This window comes from Anopheles merus, chromosome X, assembly GCF_017562075.2.
Source record: "Anopheles merus strain MAF chromosome X, AmerM5.1, whole genome shotgun sequence".
Classification (NCBI taxonomy): Eukaryota; Metazoa; Arthropoda; class Insecta; order Diptera; family Culicidae; genus Anopheles; species Anopheles merus.
This window is the reverse complement of record NC_054081.1, coordinates 24,828,038-24,847,110: the sequence shown is the minus strand read 5'-3', so window position 1 is coordinate 24,847,110 and position 19,073 is coordinate 24,828,038. Positions and strand designations below refer to the sequence as shown.

At 37.9% G+C, this 19,073-nt stretch overlaps 1 protein-coding gene across 21 annotated transcripts in view; it reads right to left on the bottom strand.

Moving 5' to 3' along the window:
• The window catches only part of LOC121589311, a 191,142-nt gene that overhangs the window by 79,401 nt on the left and 92,668 nt on the right, over nucleotides 1-19,073 (bottom strand). For all 21 annotated transcript variants that reach the window (XM_041908179.1, XM_041908137.1, XM_041908145.1 and 18 more), the window contains one exon: nucleotides 15,639-16,057. In XM_041908179.1, coding sequence (XP_041764113.1) covers nucleotides 15,639-16,057 — 419 coding nt within the window. The remainder of the gene's footprint in view (nucleotides 1-15,638; nucleotides 16,058-19,073) is intronic.

Below are 19,073 nucleotides of genomic sequence, written 5' to 3'. Positions count from 1 at the left end.
ATGCTTTCTATATTTTAATGCTGTAAGCAAGTAATGCTGACCATATATTCTCTTCTACTTCATTTATTCATTAATTTTTTAATTTTATTATAAAAATAACGGTTAAATTGAAAATAGGAATCGCTTGAATTTGACTCAAAAATAAGCACAATACGAAAAGAGGAAGATGAGAAACGTCATTCTCCCTACAAAATGTATGGAATACCTGGGTATGCTGGTTGCCAACTTACGTGGTAGAGTTAAACAAAAATCAAAATAAAACACTTACAGGCTGTTTAAAATTACAACTTATTCACCAAAAAATCATAAATTAAAAGTTGGGAGGCTACGGAAAATTTCAGGTCAATAAAAGCAATGAATCAAAAGTTATTGCAGTTCGAAGTTGAAAAAAATACCCGGGTATCCGGTTGCGAACTTAAAGGTTAAAACTATGAAAATGCTTCATTTTCGGGATGATAAGATAGACGTATTGCAGTGCATCATGACAGGTCTATAAGACATCGAACAGAGCCGTGTTAGCTTGTCTCGTTTGCACCAATCGGCCAGAGCGCCGCTTTATATTCCACAGACACACCGGATTCGACCGCTACTAGCGAGACATTTGTCGACCTCGTAAATGCGTTATCGATCGCTGTAAAGTAGTGACAGACGGATCGACCAAAACCAACCACCCGCTAAACATTGCGTGGGTTTAAAAAATATTTTGTTTTTCTCGAAATTGTTGGTCAAAAGTCTTGTTCAATTTCATCGATCCCGCCTAAATTATATTTTTATCGTTTCTAACTCCTTCACAAGAATACATATTATATTTTTGTGATTTTTTCAAAATACAGGTATTCCCCGATATACGCTATTAATGCGGACCGGAGCCAATAGCGTATTTCGAATATTAGTGTAAGTCCAATTTCGATGTTTTCAGTAACAAATAATAGTGTCGACTATCTGATTCAAACGGAAATGTGTCAAACAAAACCGCGCTACACGAACTGAAACGAAATCGGTATTATACAAGCTTGTTAGAGATTTCTTTCGTTGACTCGAGACATTGCTACCAAATTGATCTAAAATGGATTTGTTTGTCAAAACAAACTGCAACGCGTAACGCAGGAAATATCGTACCAATTTATAATTATTTCTACGTGTGGCATATTATTGTTCTTTAAATGTGTTTGGCAGTGTCATGAAAAGTAGTGCTTGTGGTATGATTTTCTATTTTCTGTGAATTTAGTTATTCCCACCCTTTTTGCAGTGAATAATTACAAAAAATCCCTTTTGAATGTAATTACATGCAATACGTGTGGTTTAAATATATGTATTTAGTAGTTAAACCGTAAAACAAAACGATTTCCGCAGCTTAAACCTGACGGAAAGCTGTTTGACAAAAAACGGTCTCCGTTTGAGTCAGGTAATGCAAATGACCTTCGTTCAGTTAGATATATCAAACCAGAAACAAATCGAGTGCTCCAACACGGATCATAATAGAAAATAAACATTTTTGATACTTTTTTTCAAGCAGTTGAGTCACATAATCAGCACTAATATCTAATTTTCGTATAATTTGGCTTAAAATTGTAGGTTTTTAGCCACTTAATTAGTTATTAAATCTCATTTCAACTAATACTTACAATTTTGTACCTTTTGAAATGATTTTCAAAATTCGCCCAAAGGGAGTTTATTTTGCATTTACAATTGATGAGTCATTTCAGTACAATTTGCTCGAAGAACTGTCAATTTTAGAAAGTAGCGTCTAGCGAAATCGCGTATATCGAGTATGGCGTATATCGAGGAATACCTGTGTAGCAAGTCTGCTATACAAAATTACATAATCACAGAACCATCTGCAAAATATCACATTTCACAGGTGAAATAGTTAAATCTTTGATACAGCCGGTTAGAACAGCATAGTAATGAAAACGCATTTGAAACATAACTGATAAACAACAAGTTGACAGTTGACAAATGTAGAGTGTGTCTGTGCATCTGTAGCTCCGTGTTGAATCGGGTTTTTAAGTGTGAATTTGACGAGAAGCATCCAATCAGTTGTTGTTATTATGACCCTAACTGAATGGGTGTGGTAATTAATATATAGTTTGATGGTATCAGGATAATTATTTGTTTACGTTTTAATTTGTTGTGGGTAGCTGTTGAGTCAACGAAGAAGCGTCACTTACGGATGCGTTCTGATATTTTTATGTTTATTTGCCTGTGTGTGTGATATTCTTGTGCTGTTCAGTGTAAGGTAAGGTACGTGTCATGGAGTGCGTTAAGTGCTCCGGACACATACTTGCCGGTGACTTCCGTTGGTGTGTGTGGGTTGCGACCAAGGCTTTCACGCAGATTGTACGAAAGTTAGTAGAGTGGCTGCGCGTATGATCAATGAATCGACTAACATCGTTTTCTGTTGTGACGCGTGTGACTAAAAGAATGTAGGGAGGAATGATTTGGGTAAATGCAAAGCGACGCTAGATGCAGGCTTTGAATCCCTCATGAAATAATTTGCTCTTAAATTTGAGATACTGAAATGTGATTTAGTTGAGACGCTTAACGCTAAACTCTCAGTTGCCAAGTGCGAGCGTAGTGGTAAGGTAAATATGATACTAGTAGAAAAGCAAGTGGGATTAAATAATATGGGTGAAGATTGCTCTAATACGTGTACGCCAAATAAGAATTCCCAACCAACATTGCAAACAAGTTCTGGTATGCAATCTATTTCGTATGAAAACGAATGGATTACAGTGCGGAACAAACGTAAACGCACCAATAGTCCAAACTCGGACATAATAACACCAGGTACCACGAAGAAAATAGCTGAACGAAAAAATGAGTTAAATTTGAGAAAAAATGTGCGTGATAATGTCGATTTCAAAATTAAAAAAACTGTCTGACGTTCAAAGCTGTAAAACCCTTATTGTGATCCCTAAAAAGGATCAGTCATGTGATAAAACGCGCTTGGATTTAAGGGCTGAATTAAATCCAAAAGAACATAAAATTTTGAATTTCAGAAACGGTAAAACAGGGCAGATTCTAATTCAGTTTGAATCTGAAAATGAACACGAGAAAGCTAAACAGGCCATAGAGACAAAATTAGGAAGTTCGTATACAACCTCAGATCCTTTAAGACGATTCAGAGTGTCTGGTATGAGCGAAAACCTCGAAAATGAGGAAATAATTGATTTGATCAAAACCCAAAACGAAGGTATCCCTGGTAAATGTTTCAAAATCTTAGGTCGATATTAAAACAAGTCTTTTAAATATCAGAAATATAATGTGCTGATGGAAGTGGATTCTGCTAAAGCTCTTTATTTTACAAAAAAAGATAAGGTTTATATAGGATTTGATCGCTGTCTAGTGAAAATGTCCTTCCATATAATGAGATGTTACAAATGTGGACGCTTTGGACATAAGAGTGTGGATTGTAGAAATGAAGTTGCATGTTCGCGTTGCAGTGACAACCACACAACGGAACAGTGCACAAAAGATGCTAATTTGTTTAAATGTATAAATTGTATTGCAGCAAATGAAAACAGGAAATTAAAATATAACATTGAACATGCGGCTAATAGTTACCAGTGCCCTTGCTATAAGAAGCTAAAAATGAGGAATCAAGAACTAGTTAGATAGCAATTAACATCCACCATGAAACATAAAAAGAGTTTTCCTTATGTATACTTAAATATTGGTGTGCGAAAATCCCGTATGTGTGGAAGGACAATGGAGGAGCCGATATAATGACGAGCTATACGAGATGTACGGCGACCTCACTGTCGTACAGCGTATTAAGCTCGCCAGGCTCCGGTGGGCTGGTCATGTTGTACGCATGGAAACGGACGACCCAGCCCGTAAAGTCTTTTTAGGCCGTCCACAAGGACAGAGGAGGCGTGGTAGGCCCAAATTGAGGTGGCAAGATGGCGTGGAGGCGTCCGCCATTAAGGCCGGGATAACGGACTGGCAGACGAAGGCGCGAGACCGTGAGCGGTTTCGGACACTCCTGAGGCAGGCCAAGACCGCAAAGCGGTTGTAGCGCCGGATAATACATAATACATACTTAAATATTGGAGGTCTCTCTTCTAATTACAGTATGCTTAAAACTATGGTTGACGAGATACATCCATTACTAATTTTTCTATCTGAGACTCACATAGTTGATCCGGAAGCTTTCGAACAATATTCCCTAAAAGGCTACAATACAGTTTCATGTTTATCACATTCTAGACACACTGGTGGTGTATCAATGTATATACATAACTCAGTACAATTTAAGGTGTTCCTAAATGAAGCGAAAGAAGGTAACTGGTTCTTAGCAATTTCAGTTTTGAAAAATACTACAAAAGCAAGGTACGGCCTAATCTATCACTCGCCCAGTTCGAGTCCTTCTAGGTTCCTAGCTATTCTTGAGGAGTAGTTAGAACAATTTTTAGAATACGATAAAATAAATATAGTGATGGGAGATTTTAATATCAACTGGATGAACGCATCTGAGTCTAGACATCTAAAAAGGATTACAGAAGGATTGGGCATACGAAAAATAGTGAATCTGCCCACACGAATAACACGCAGTAGTAGAACATTGATTGACCATATGTATACAAATAACTATTCAGTTTCAACTTGCATTAATAACAACTTAAAAATTTCAGATCATGAAACAATTCAATGGTCAATCGATGAAAAATATACCGGTACTAATCGATTACGAGTTAAGTGCTGGAAAAAGTACTCTCCAGAAATTTTGAACAGGATGGTATCTGAAGGAATTCAGGAAAATGTTGCTAATATCAACGATAAATGTATTAGGTTAACAACTGTCTTAGAGAATAGTATGTCACAGCTTGTGCAAGAGAAAACAATAAACAAATTGTTCAGCTAAATGGTACACAATTCAATTGGCCCAGCAGAAACATAAACGAGACAAATACTATAACAAATTTCTCCAAACAAACCAGAATTCTGATTGGACAATTTATAAAACAGCTAGAAATTTGTATAGTAGAGCTTTAATTACAACCCGAAGATCATACTTTGAACATAAAATTAATCAAAATAGAAAGAATAGTAAGGAACTTTGGAAAATCCTAAAATCTTTACTGAATCCAAGAGGAACTATTAATAGTCCTTGTATAATATTCAATGGATCAACAGTGTATGACTCAGAGAAAATTGCCGAAAATTTCAATAAATTCTTTGTCCAGAGTGTATTGGACATTCATCATAGTATTGGTCAAACAAATATAGCTTACGCAAGTCTTCGAGAAACGGACCATATATTTCAATTTAGATCCATCCCCTACGAACAATTGAAAAACGTGGTAAAAAATCTAAATAATTCATCAGGAATCAATAATGCCAATTCAAAAATTCTACTAGATTGTTTTCACACTGTAGGACATGAACTACTAAACATTTTTAATTATTCGATCACGAGAGGAGTGTTTCCAACCTCCTGGAAAGAGTCTCTTGTTGTACCTATACAAAAAGTATCGGGAGTTGTTCTTGCAAATGAATTCAGGCCTATAAACAAATTAAATATTTTTGAAAAAGTATTAGAGACAGTTGTTAAAGAACAATTAGTTGAATATATAAACAGCCATCATTTATTTATACCCGAACAGTCGGGTTATAGGGTTGGTCATTCTTGCGAATCGGCTCTTAACCTAGTGCTGGCAAAATGGAAGGAAGCTTTTGATGGTAAAAATACTACTATTGCTGTATTCCTTGACCTTAAAAAGGCCTTTGAAACAATTTCGAGGCCACTATTAATAAAAGTGTTAATGAGTTAATGAGCAACGACAACAGCATGGAAGCTGAGTTGCGCGCAAGGATGCTGGCTGCCAACCGGTCATTCTACAGCCTGAAAAAGCAGTTTACCTCAAAGAACCTGTCGCGACGGACGAAGCTGGGACTATATAGTACCTATATAGTACCAGTACTCACATACGCCTCTGAGACATGGACACTGTCCAAATCTGACGAAACCCTCTTAGCCGCGTTCGAGAGGAAGATGCTCAGAAGGATACTTGGCCCCATATGTGTGGAAGGACAATGGAGGAGCCGCTATAATGACGAGCTATACGAGATGTACGGCGACCTCACTGTCGTACAGCGTATAAAGCTCGCCAGGCTCCGGTGGGCTGGCCATGTTATACGCATGGAAACGGACGACCTAGCCCGTAAAGTCTTTTTAGGCCGTCCACAAGGACAGAGGAGGCGTGGTAGGCCCAAATTGAGGTGGCAAGATGGCGTGGAGGCGTCCGCCATTAAGGCCGGGATAACGGACTGGCAGACGAAGGCGCGAGACCGTGAGCGGTTTCGGACACTCCTGAGGCAGGCCAAGACCGCAAAGCGGTTGTAGTGCCGGATAATCGAATCGAATCGTTAATGAGTTTTGGCATTAAATGCAACGAGTTACGATGGTTCGATAGTTATCTCCAAGACAGAACACAGAGAACTGTATTTAATAACAAAATATCAAGTGCCGTCGAGAACACCCTAGGAGCACCTCAGGGAAGTGTTCTAGGACCAATACTTTTCTTAATGTATATTAACGATATGAAAAGGGTTTTACAGCATTGCGACATCAATTTATTTGCGGATGATACAGTCATCTTCATTAGTGGTAGTGATCATTGTGATATTGTTAGGAAACTCAATCAGGATCTGGACTCACTGGATGGGTGGCTGAAACATAAGAAACTCAAATTGAATCCTGAAAAAACTAAAGCCTTGGTTGTGTGTCGAAGACTATTTAGCCTACGCACTCAATTAGTAGTAAATAATGTGTCTGTAGAAATTGTATCTAGTATAAAATATTTAGGAGTGATAGTTGACGATAGACTTAGATTTACGGACCACATTGACAACGTTATCAAGAAAGTGGCCAAAAAGGTTGGAGTTATTTGCAGACTGAGAAAGGATGTAAACCGTTGCGGTAAGATACAATTATACTTATCAGTTATTGGACCTCATCTAGATTTTTGTGCCTCGATTTTGTTTTTGGCGACTGAAACACAGTTTACGCGACTTCATAGGCTGCAGAATAAGGCAATGCGGGCTATCCTTGATAGTGGGCATTATACCTCTTCTGTTACAATGCGAATGGTCTTACAATGGATGTCCATAAAACAGAGAGTGACGTATCAGACAATGGTATTCATTGATAATCTAATAAAAAGACGTCTACCTTCATATCTTACGCAAAGAGTTGTGAGAGGAGAAGACATTCACAACTACCCCACACGGGGAGCTAATGCTCCAAGAGTGCCAAACTATATGACTGCAGGAGCCAGAAATTCTTTGTTTCACAGAGGTATCCAGTATTACAATAGAATGCCACAGGAAATTATCAATGCTGGTTCGTTATCTGAGTTTAGAAAATTGTGCTCTGATTTTGTCAGAACTAATGTAGTCTAAATGTATTGTCAATTGTCAACTCTAGGTGATGATGATTTTTTTTCATTCTTGTCTTTTGTCCTTTAAAATGCGAGGAATATTTTTTTTAAACTAATTTACATTCTAAATTTATCAAAGTTTTAAAACTATAAATATACAAAAAAATTAATAGAATGAGACTACATTGAATTGAGACACGCGCGCGTACAGTAGACTCCGGGTTCGGAGCTTGGTAGATTGGTGTTGATTGGGCTAATAACTCGTCATACCTTTATGCTTGGCTCAGCTCTCAAACATCTACTCGTTTGAATATTTGTAGCTTTACCAAATTATCGCAAGATACCTCGAACATCTCAATCCTTTGTAGGGGTCAGAGGTGGGTCATCATCATCATCATAAATGCAGCAAATGAAAGGATAGAACCAAACTGTGACTTATCGTATGGATTTATTATCGTTGGCCTAAATAAACAAGCATTTTGGAACGGCCCAGTACTTGACTTCAGCGGTAAACGTAGAGCAATAAAATGTCTCAGCGTAGGTCCGTACAGCGTGACAAGAAAATAGGAAACCGACTGCATCATGCAACATGAATATGCAGAGCAATAATTGAACAAACTGTAGGATAACAACGCGAGACAAGTAGGACATAAAATCTCAAGTGTGTTTAGGAACGTTCTAGAAACGCGAAGGATTTGAAGATAAACATAAAAAGGCGAAACATAAGGATACATAAAGAACCTTAAAATCCAAAACCGAAAGGAAATGGAAAGAAATAGAAAATAGGCATAGCATAATCAATTGCACCTCCACATCAACAAAAGATATACATACACATCCAACACACACAAATAATTCAAAATTATAAACCAGATTTTTCATGAAACAAAGACAGCTTGAATTAGACAATACATGAAAATACATGTCCTTATTCATGAGCCGGTCTCATGGTACAGTCGTCAACTCGTACGACTTAACAACATGCCCGTCATGGGTTCAAGCCCCAAATAGACCGTGCCGCCATACGTAGGACTAACTATCCTGCTATGGGGGGAAATCAATAAGTCACTGAAAGCCAACCCCACAAGTGGGTTGGCAGGCCTTGACCGGCATCGGTTGTTGAGCCAAAGAAGAAGAAGAAGATTCATGAGCTGAGAGTGTCCCCCTTCCCAAGGTAAGACCACTTAGCTCCAACGATTCCAGTAAGGGAAATTTCTTACAAATTTCCAAGATCACCTGGACGATCTCAAGTCTTAAGTGAGAAACCAAAGCCAAACAATTTTCATGTTACAGTTGCATTAAATTTCAAATATTTAGCTAGCTGTAATTTGTTCTGTTGAAACTGTTCGCGAGGAGCTATAATTATAGCTGCTAAAACTATGGGCGAAAAAAGTCCTTATCCCCCGCCATGAAATTGACAGCGAATTGCGAGGGCGTGCGAGGGCTCGCACGCCATACATGTTCACAGTCCAAGAGCCCTCGCATTACAGCGTTTACCAGTCCAATAAACAATTGTCCACTTGTTTATAACAATAGTCGCTTTGAATAGACACCGCTGTCTACCACTTGCTCACACGTCAGATGGTGTAAATTCCTATGTCCAATTCATTAACACAATTTCCGCCTTCGATTGCACAACGGTCTGATTCAGCACGGTTTTCTGTGTTTGTTATAATTATAATTAACAAAATTAATGTTCTGATTTACTGAAATGTATGGTTTAAACTGCATATTGCTTGAATAAAAGAAACGCGTTTGAAAATGTTTGGTTTTTGCAAAATTTGTCCCGACAAAACAAGCTGTGCCGAATCTGACAGTTGCTAATCGAAGGCGAATGCAACCAAACAATTATGGGAACAAACCAATAAATCGTGGGAAACCTTGTATAAGAGTAATTATCAAAATATAATTGTTTCAAATATAAAAAACATCAACCAAAAAAATCGTCTGCAATGATTGTTTAGAAAAAGCATTCCAAAGTATGTCAAGAGATTTACAAAAATTATTTTGAAATTGCAATGAGAACCTTATCAATTTTGTGAACAACGGTTCAACATTGATCTGATCAAATAAAAGCGACACAAAAATCTCAACAACGAATTTTTAGCAGAACCGAAGTATTTACTGCTATTACATGCGTAGTTAAGGAATGTAATCCTAGCCTGATATATTTTTGCTTCCACCACCCACTTCACTAACGATGTTCTCTTAGACCGAACAGAGAGCTCACAGATAACAATATCCTACCGACATCGCAAATTGATAACGGTTTTGGACTCAGAGTGGCAATTAAATCAACAATGACACGTGGCAAAACGTCTGAAAAGATGATCCTAAGAACGATTGCAAAGCTTACTATGTTGCCTTTTCGACAAAAAATTTTGATCGATCTTTACTTACACATAGTTTTAAACGATATATCTCTTTTATCAATCTAGAGACCATAACAAATTCGCTTGATATTGCCTTGGACTGCCTTGGAAACGGTTGGAGTACTGCCTGGATTACATGGTCCAAAGAGACCCATTAGCGGGTAATGTAGCTTACAAAGTTCGTGAAGAATTCACAAAAGCAGTTCAAATTTCTAGCATAAAGTCTAGCATAATTTCTAACATCTAGCATCGCTAGCTGCCTACAACGGACATGAATGTCGACTAGATTATTTCTGGTTTAAAGTTCTTGCAGATTCGGGAAAAGATGATCGAACTTAAGGATTTTCCTGAAAGAAAATTAATTCTATCAAATGGCAATGCAACACTGAAGCGTGAGTTTTTTCTTAAATAAAGAGTTTCTGGTTGTTAATTTAATCTAAGAAAGTTTAGTGGAACAGTGTATGATGTACAACGCTATTTTGAACGCTGGTAGTATTTTAGGTGTCGACGTAAATAAATCACTCGTCCAGTACACCCGAAATGCCCACGCACAATACGTGGAGAGCCTGGAGCAAAATGAGAAGGAAAGAGCTCAAAACGACTAAGCCAGAGCTAGAAAAAACCTATCCATCAAGCACTCAAGGAGTTGAAATCAATAAAAGCTAAAATTCTGGCAGATGCTCAAAAAGAAATAGCACTGATAGAAGAAAAATTGAATGATTTGAATTAATCAGCTGTTTTAGCAGTCTTATGAAAATGTTTATGTTTCCTACGAAACTAGAATCAATCATGTTACTCGACAATTCAAAGTACAGGTGTCCTCCGAGATACGACTGTATTTGGGACCGAAAAAATGTCCCAATGCAAGGCGTAAATCGAAATAGTCGTATGTAGAATATCTGTGAATATCAAGTTTATAACCGAACTAGGAGTTGGAATCTATGATATCGTGTATTTTATTTAAAATAATGTTCGATAATGTAATACAGGGTTTTCGAATTGAGTATAGACTAGCAGCATACTTTTTTTGAATAGTCGCAATAGAATCTTGACTGGCATCCTCTATTTTTGATTACGAGCAATGGATTATTGACTAGGAGCAATTGATTTCAGCAGGTCCCTGCATGACAGCCTAAGAGCGTCGCGTTTATAACACCCGGTGTGACAGATCGACATGAATAATAATCAGTGGATAATATTTAATTTCATCCGCTCATTAGTTTAAAGCGTTTGTTTTACTGCTATATATCATCCACAAAATAAGAAATATTTTATCTGATAGGTTTTTGGTGCTATTGTTTTGATTTTATGAATGCACAATACAACACAAAAGCACTTAACGGCTGAATTGAAATATGCAGTAGTGAACCCGTAGGCATATTCTAACCAAAAGCTAGATTAGCCAAGTTTTTCAGAGTGACCATATGTAGTTCTACCGATTTTCGATCGAATATCGGTTTACAAATGAGCACGCCTGTTATTTGGCATACAATTCTAACAATACGGATAACTGAACTGTACTAAAAAAATATCTTCTTCTATATTCACTTAATGATGAGAAGTAATAAAACCAGTCAACATTTATTAAATTCAAAAGTTAAACGTTTTATACGTGGGCATGCTCTTTAGTAAAACGCTCTAATTACCAATACTATTGTTTATAAAAAAAGCTTTGAAATTAAAGTATCAAGCAAGTTTATCGACTGCCATCAAATGTATTGAACCGGGTAACCCCCTAAAAAATCCGGCGAAAACCGGAGAAAATCGGGAATTTCAAATCCTGATTCGAGTGGCCACACTTTTGCACGTATCTTAATTCATGAGCTGCGAGTGTCCCCCTATCCAAGATGATGCCTTTTAGCTCCAACGATTCCAGTAAGCGCAATTTCTTACAAATTCCCAAGATCGTCTGGACGAACACAAGTATAAAGTGAAAAGTTAACCAGTAAACATTTTTATATTACGAAAGAAGGAAACGAGTGACTATTTACCAACGAGGAAACAAAGTACCATGACCTGGCAGAGGAATTGAAGAAGATGTGGCACCTGGAGGATATCACAGTTTCGCATAGTTCCGGCAGTCGTCTCAGCGACCGAAATGTCCCTATGGCGCTCTTACGTTCGTTGGACGAACTCGAACTGCAGAGAGAACTACCCATTCAAAAGCAGCGGGCACAAGCGCATGTAAACGTGTATAAAGTGTAAGTAGTTTTATTGCACAGAAAATATTTTTACAATACGTAATATGATATAAATATAATGCTAAAGCGCATAAAAGCATATATTTCAATTCAATGATCTCAAAATCCGTTACAGGGTTTCTGTAGCCAGCTCAACATCGGAAACGAACAATTCATTCTCATAAAATACATTTGAACAATAAAGATGGAAACTCGAATGATCAGTCAATGTTTGCTCGGTATACGCACGATTTTCATTTGACAATGTTCAAGGTGGCCACTCGAATCAGGATTTTTTAATTCCCGGTTTTCCCGTATTTTTTTGCAGTTTTTCATGGTGCACTGCTTCGTGTGCCAGTTTTATGGATACTTCAATTCCAAATTATTATATCATACGTTTTAAAAATTCGCTATCTAGAGGATGGTAAGTAAACATAGGCATTACGGGAAAGATGGACAATTGTTATAAAAACTGGATATGAATGACTGGTGAATTATTCAACAATATAATATTCAATCTGGAGGTGTGACAACACATTTGAGAACCATTTTTGGCATGATTTCTATCAAAGTTGTACAAACAATTTTTCAATTGGGCGCTCGTTTGTGGATCTAATTTGGCTTTTATGGATCTTATGCTATTTAAATATGCATTATTTTATATTTTCCGAAGTTTTATATGAGCAAACAACTGATGAAAAAAAGACAAAAAAAGCTTTACAAATATTGCATTTTGGTGGTTTAGCATTATGACACTCATGCATTATGCTGTTACTCGCACGACGCTGATGATGCACCTCACGAATAGATATAGGAGATTTCAGTGGGTTTCTTTACTTTGGGACACTTTATTGAATATCTTTCACGGGAAGTGTACTTTATGTGAAAGTAAAACAAAACAGCAACGATCGGACTGCAGAAGCGACGCAAACTCAACCATCAATGCCAGTTAATTATCAGTAATGTTCAAACATAGGGATCGCACACTAAACCCACCGTTGGATTCGACACGACCGCAACTTCACGAGAGATGAATAACAAAAGACGAGTGCAAGGTAGAACGAATAGGCACACCATACCCGAAATGTACAAGAACTGATATCGGTGAACGTAAGTATTGCACCAGAGCGAATGAGAAGTATAGTACATATATTGCACATATGGTATTAAAGGGTATTCGAGGATTAAATATACATGTTCAGCGAGTTGTAGATTTGTTAAGGCATGTAATAGACTCTTTCAGTGAGATATAGAATTGTTCGGGAGTAGGCGTTGACATGTTCGGATATTTTGTAGAGCTGTCACTTTCGTACCCCTTGGACTGCAACTTGCATCATTCTCATCAGGAGGTAAACAAACGGTTTTCGAAATAATATGCTTTTTTCAACTAATTTATGTATTAAACGGCTTGGGGAATAATTATTTGCTACTTTTGCGGAATTGGGTGTAAACAAATCAAATGACACCACTACAGAATCGCTGAACATGTCAACGCCTACTTCCGAACAATTCTATATCTCGCTGAAAGAGTCTATTATATGCTTGAACGAATCTACAACTCGCTGAACATGTCTATATAAACCACGAAAACCCTGTTTATAGTACTATATGTGAGAAACGGAAAATGTTATCGTTACACATTAGTGTGATGTTGCTGGCCTGTGTTGGGAACAATATACAAAACATCTCATTAATTGAAAATGCACTTAGTACGATGGTTAACAGTGATAGCACAAGTTTGTGATAATTTCCCGGTTTATTTCTGAGAATTTCTCGGTTTTTCCCGGAAAAATTCCCGGCTGATTCCCGGTTTTCTTGGTTTTCCCGGTTAAGTGCTGAATAGGAATTTTACGGATTGGAAATGAAGCTTACAGTGTTGAGCTGGCTAGAAAAACACTGTATTGAATCCGCAAAACGATGCAAAAGGCCTCTGAAAAAACACTTTGTGCGATTAAAAAATCATAATGCACCTTTTGGAATTCCGGCCAAACTGATAAGGCTAGTTAGAATGACTATGACCAACGTCACTTGCCAGGTGAGGGTGGATGGAAAACTCTCAGGACCTTTTCCTACCACCAAAGGTCTGCATCAGGGGAACGGGCTTGCTTGTCTCTTATTCAACCTGGCGCTACAGAGGGCCATCCGTGACTCGAGGGTGGAGACTACGGGAACCATCTTCTATAAGTCAACCCAGATCCTGGCATACGCTGATGATATAGACATCATTGGTCTGCGGCTCTCCTATGTAGCAGAAGCCTACCAAGGGATTGAGCAGGCGGCAGAGAGCCTCGGATTGCAGATAAACGAGGCAAAGACCAAACTGATGGTGGAAACATCAACGGACCTACCAACAAATAATTCGAATCTACGTAGGCGTGATGTACAGATAGGTGAACGCACTTTTGAAGTCGTCCCAGAATTCACCTATCTGGGGTCAAAGGTCAGCAACGACAACAGTATGGAAGCTGAGTTGCGCGCAAGGATGCTGGCGGCCAACCGGTCATTCTACAGCCTGAAAAAGCAGTTCACCTCAAAGAACCTGTCGCGACGGACGAAGCTGGGACTATATAGTACCTATATAGTACCAGTACTCACATACGCCTCTGAGACATGGACACTGTCCAAATCCGACGAAACCCTCTTAGCCGCGTTCGAGAGGAAGATGCTCAGAAGGATACTTGGCCCCGTATGTCTGGAAGGACAATGGAGGAGCCGCTATAATGACGAGCTACGAGATGTACGGCGACCTCATTGTCGTACAGCGTATATAGCTCGCCAGGCTCCGGTGGGCTGGCCATGTTATACGCATGGAAACGAACGACCTAGCCCGTAAAGTCTTTTTAGGCGGTCCACAAGGACAGAGGAGGCGTGGTAGGCCCAAATTGAGGTGGCAAGATGGCGTGGAGGCGTCCGCCATTAAGGCCGGGATAACGGACTGGAAGACGAAGGCGCGAGACCGTGAGCGGTTTCGGACACTCCTGAGGCAGGCCAAGACCGCAAAGCGGTTGTAGCGTCGGATAAGTAAGTCAGTAAGCAAGTAATGCGCCTATAAAAATAGCATCGGTGCGGTGAAACAGCAAATTTTGACAGCTAAACTGCATTTTGAGCTACTGAAAATGTTTGCTGACATTCGATTCTGACTTGTTAAACCCTGTAAAGTGTATTTTTGTATGTTAATGCATTATTATTTTTATTATTATTATTAGTTTTATTTTATGTTAATTTAATTATTTATTTTTTTAGTTTTTTTTATTCACATAGTATATAGTTTTAGTTTTTAATTATTCCGATTTTTTTCATTGTTCAAATTATACAGGGTTTCGAATCATATAAGGGAATAGTCCAGTCACTTAGGGCTTGCAAAATTCCCCTAATCGATTGCAACACTCCCCTAAGTGATTGCAAACTTCCACAGCTTGCATGCAATATTCCCCTACCGATGTGCAACATTCCCCTAAGTGATTGAACTATTCCCTTATATGATTCGAAACCCTGTAAGTTGTACTTTATCGTCGCTACTCACCAGAATTCACCACTTTTATTCTTAGTGTAAATAATGTTAGTAATAGTATGTATTATAAGGGACAAATAAGCATACATGGATAATTTATTTTACAGATTATTATTATTCACATATTATTGAAACAGTTTAAAGGTAGCAAAATATTACCATTGATTTTTTTAAAGCTGTTCAACTTTACCTGATCATTAGTGTTGCCAGTCAGCTGTAGAGCAATATCACTTCTATTTGAGCTAGCACTCGCCGATCGACTATGGGAACCACTGTCTCTAGAACGGCTCCTCCCAATTGCATTTCTAGTAGAGGTACTACTCGCCAACTGCGTTTCATCTCTCATAAGATAGATATCTTCATAGTCATGCTCATGGCTTGCTGTGTTATCGTTTGATGACTTTTGATTGTTGCTGATGACACCAACTACTGAGTCACATTTTCCACCTGCATCTCCTATATCTCTAGCAATGCCACCGATACTACTACCATTACAAATTCCACTACTGCCAACTATGCCATCGCCATCGGTATGTGAAGAAGACACGGAGAGATCCTCATCTGAGCCACTGGCGGCTCCGCTGCTACTAGAGTGTATTTCCGCTAGCACTATATAAAAATAATGAAAACAGAAAAGGTAATAGGAATCATTAATATGAATGTTAAGCTTTAAATTACATCTAGTGCATGATTTAGGAGAACCTTGAGCAAAATGACTGGGTGCCTTATTGGCAAATAAACACGTTTATAAAGACTTCTAATGATTGAAAAACATCAAATACAATGTTCAAACCCCACCATGAACGTTTCATGATCTAAGATTTCAAAACAAGTTAAAGATGTAACAAATAAAATGTTTGCTCAAAACGATATAATTTTCACCGTCCCGAAAATAATTTTTCGAAATAACTTAACACATGATTAGAGAAAGAAAAAAAAATTGTATCCAAGCACATAACATGTATTTATGATTTAGGTTAAATCAGTATCTTTTTTAATTTAATGTACTGTTTGGGTTTTTGCTGGAACTTGTAAGACTTAACAACATGCAATGGGTCCCGAATAGACCGTACCCCCATAAGTATGACTGACTATCCTGCTATGTGCAATCAGTAAGTCACTGAAAGTCAAGCCCATTAGTGACACAGTTAGGCATTGACCGCTTACGGTTGTTGTGCCAAAGAAGAAGAACATTTTTAAAGTTAATGTTTGTAAAATGTTTTCACTTGGGACAAAATGATCAGTATGTTTTGACAGGAGCAACATGATGAGGCTGTGGCATATGCTAAGATCGCTACAAGATAATAGCTTTACAAAAATAAAACTGTGCTGTAGGTACAGGCGTCCCCCGAGTTACGACCCCCTCGAGTTACGACGATTCGCAGATACGACGATTTTGATTTTGACAGTTAAAAGTTGTCATTGACAAGAAATTGATGTATTTTTTTGAATATCTGGGCACATAACCGTTATACACACATTTCCAAAGATTCCACAACTACCCTATCTTAAATATCTATATTGTGTACGGGTTTTAAAATATAATTATTACATTATCGAACATTATTTTAAATAAAATACACGATATCATAAATTCCAACTCTTCAACTTCGGTTATAAACTTTATATTCATAGATATTCGACATACGACTTTTCGACATACGCCTTGCTTTGGGACATTTTCTCGGTCCCAAATACAGTCGTATCTCGGGGGACACCTGTATATGGAAATATTCTAGCATTTTAATAAATTATTCGATCTTAAATATCTTAAAAATTAAATCTTAAATATTTCACTAAATTCTCTACTCTCACAATTCTACCAGGATGCAAAAGCTTTAACCAAAGCCTTAAGTCCAATGTTGTGGTCAATTTTGCCCCTTTGTTTTGATGTGTTTTGTCATTTCGTGTAATACCATTTTGCCCCATAGCAAAACCATTTTACCAAGCACAATACATTTTCACAACTTAAGATGTTGATTTTGTATTGTGACGTGAAAAAAACGGTGAAAAATAGAGCTCCACTTTTTTGGGTGGGTAGATAAATGTTCCTGGATTCCCTCGGTGCCATTGTGTTCAGCCAAAATAGAAATTATATTGTAAAAAAAAAACACACACACACAAGATTGGTGCAACAGCGTCTATGTTGGTGGCAGTAACCGATCCTTTTTGTGTTGATAAGTGTTATTATTTTTATCTATGGATGTGTGACACCGGGAGAAGGGTAGAGTAGCATATTAATAAAGTAGAGTTTGTGTCGTTTGGTGCCGGCGTTTGATAACAGGTAAGAGAAAGGACAACAATTTTATAAATTTCGGCCGTATTTGTTTGTTATTTTTTAAACATGGACATGGAGTGTTAAAAATGCCGCCGTGGTGGGACCAGTCCTTTGTACGGGGACCAGTTGACCCGATAGTTTGTACGGGGACTTATGGGTTTATTTTTCACCGTCGTTGTGTTAGACCCACACTCAATAAGCCTACAGTCAAACTTACAGGGGTTCGAATCATATAAGGCAGGTATGTCAAACTGGAGACCCGCGGACCGCATGCGGCCCTCGTCGATTCTGAATGTGGCCCACGAGAATATTTTGAGAATTACTAAAAGCACTGCAAACCAAAAATTTGTTTTTACTATTTGTCGAAGTGTATTACATTTTCCAGAGAAGAACAATCCTTTTGTTGGTATATTTTTCGAAACTAACATGAATGTACCCATAACATCTCATAAACTTATTCTATACAAACGTACAGAACAATCGAGACCCTTAACAAACATTGAATCGAATGCAAACTCAGTCGTATTATGTTTCGATTAAATTCTGAATATTAGGATAATTTTGTGCTCACTCAATTGCACATTCTGTATGGAAAAATAGATTTGTGTCAACTGTCTATAAACGAATAGGAATGAAAATAACGTGATACACACACTACCAAACTTTGCAACAACTAGTGATGGATTGTCAGAATTGCATCCACGGCTCAAAACCATTTCCGATCTTAGCTATTCCGACTCCGGCCAAATCAAACCAACAGTTCTGTTCGGTGCCGTCCGAAGCCTATAGAGCCGTTTAGAGCCATTAAGAACCGTTGGAGTCATCGGTTGTCGCACAGAGCGGCTAATCTGCAGTGAGAAATCGATTCATTCGGCTCCGAATTTCTCTGAATGGATTTGCACGGCTCCGACCTTAGAATGTTTGATGTTCGATTGGAACCACATCTGTTTTTTTTCATAATTATGCCACCATAAATGTTAATAAAAGTTATTGTAGCTAAGTTGTAATTATTTGTACCTCACATTCTGCAAGACGAATTTATGTAGTTTTCAACCTCCCCAAAAATCAAAACCAAAATGATATGATTACACTTAAGCCTAAAGGATTTAGATTAAGGATTAAAACAACCGAAATGCCGAAGCCTTGCAATATAAAGCTTATTAATAGATTAGCTCACACGGTCCATACTTCGATTCGCGAATCATCTCCCTTTAAGTGTCAAAAAAAGGTTTGCCGATCTTTATAGGATCACATACCACGAATCTTCGTCAGATAAAATTATCGTAATTTAAAGAAAAATATTCGTTAAATACGGGTTCCTGTTATAACAAATGCATATACCACCAG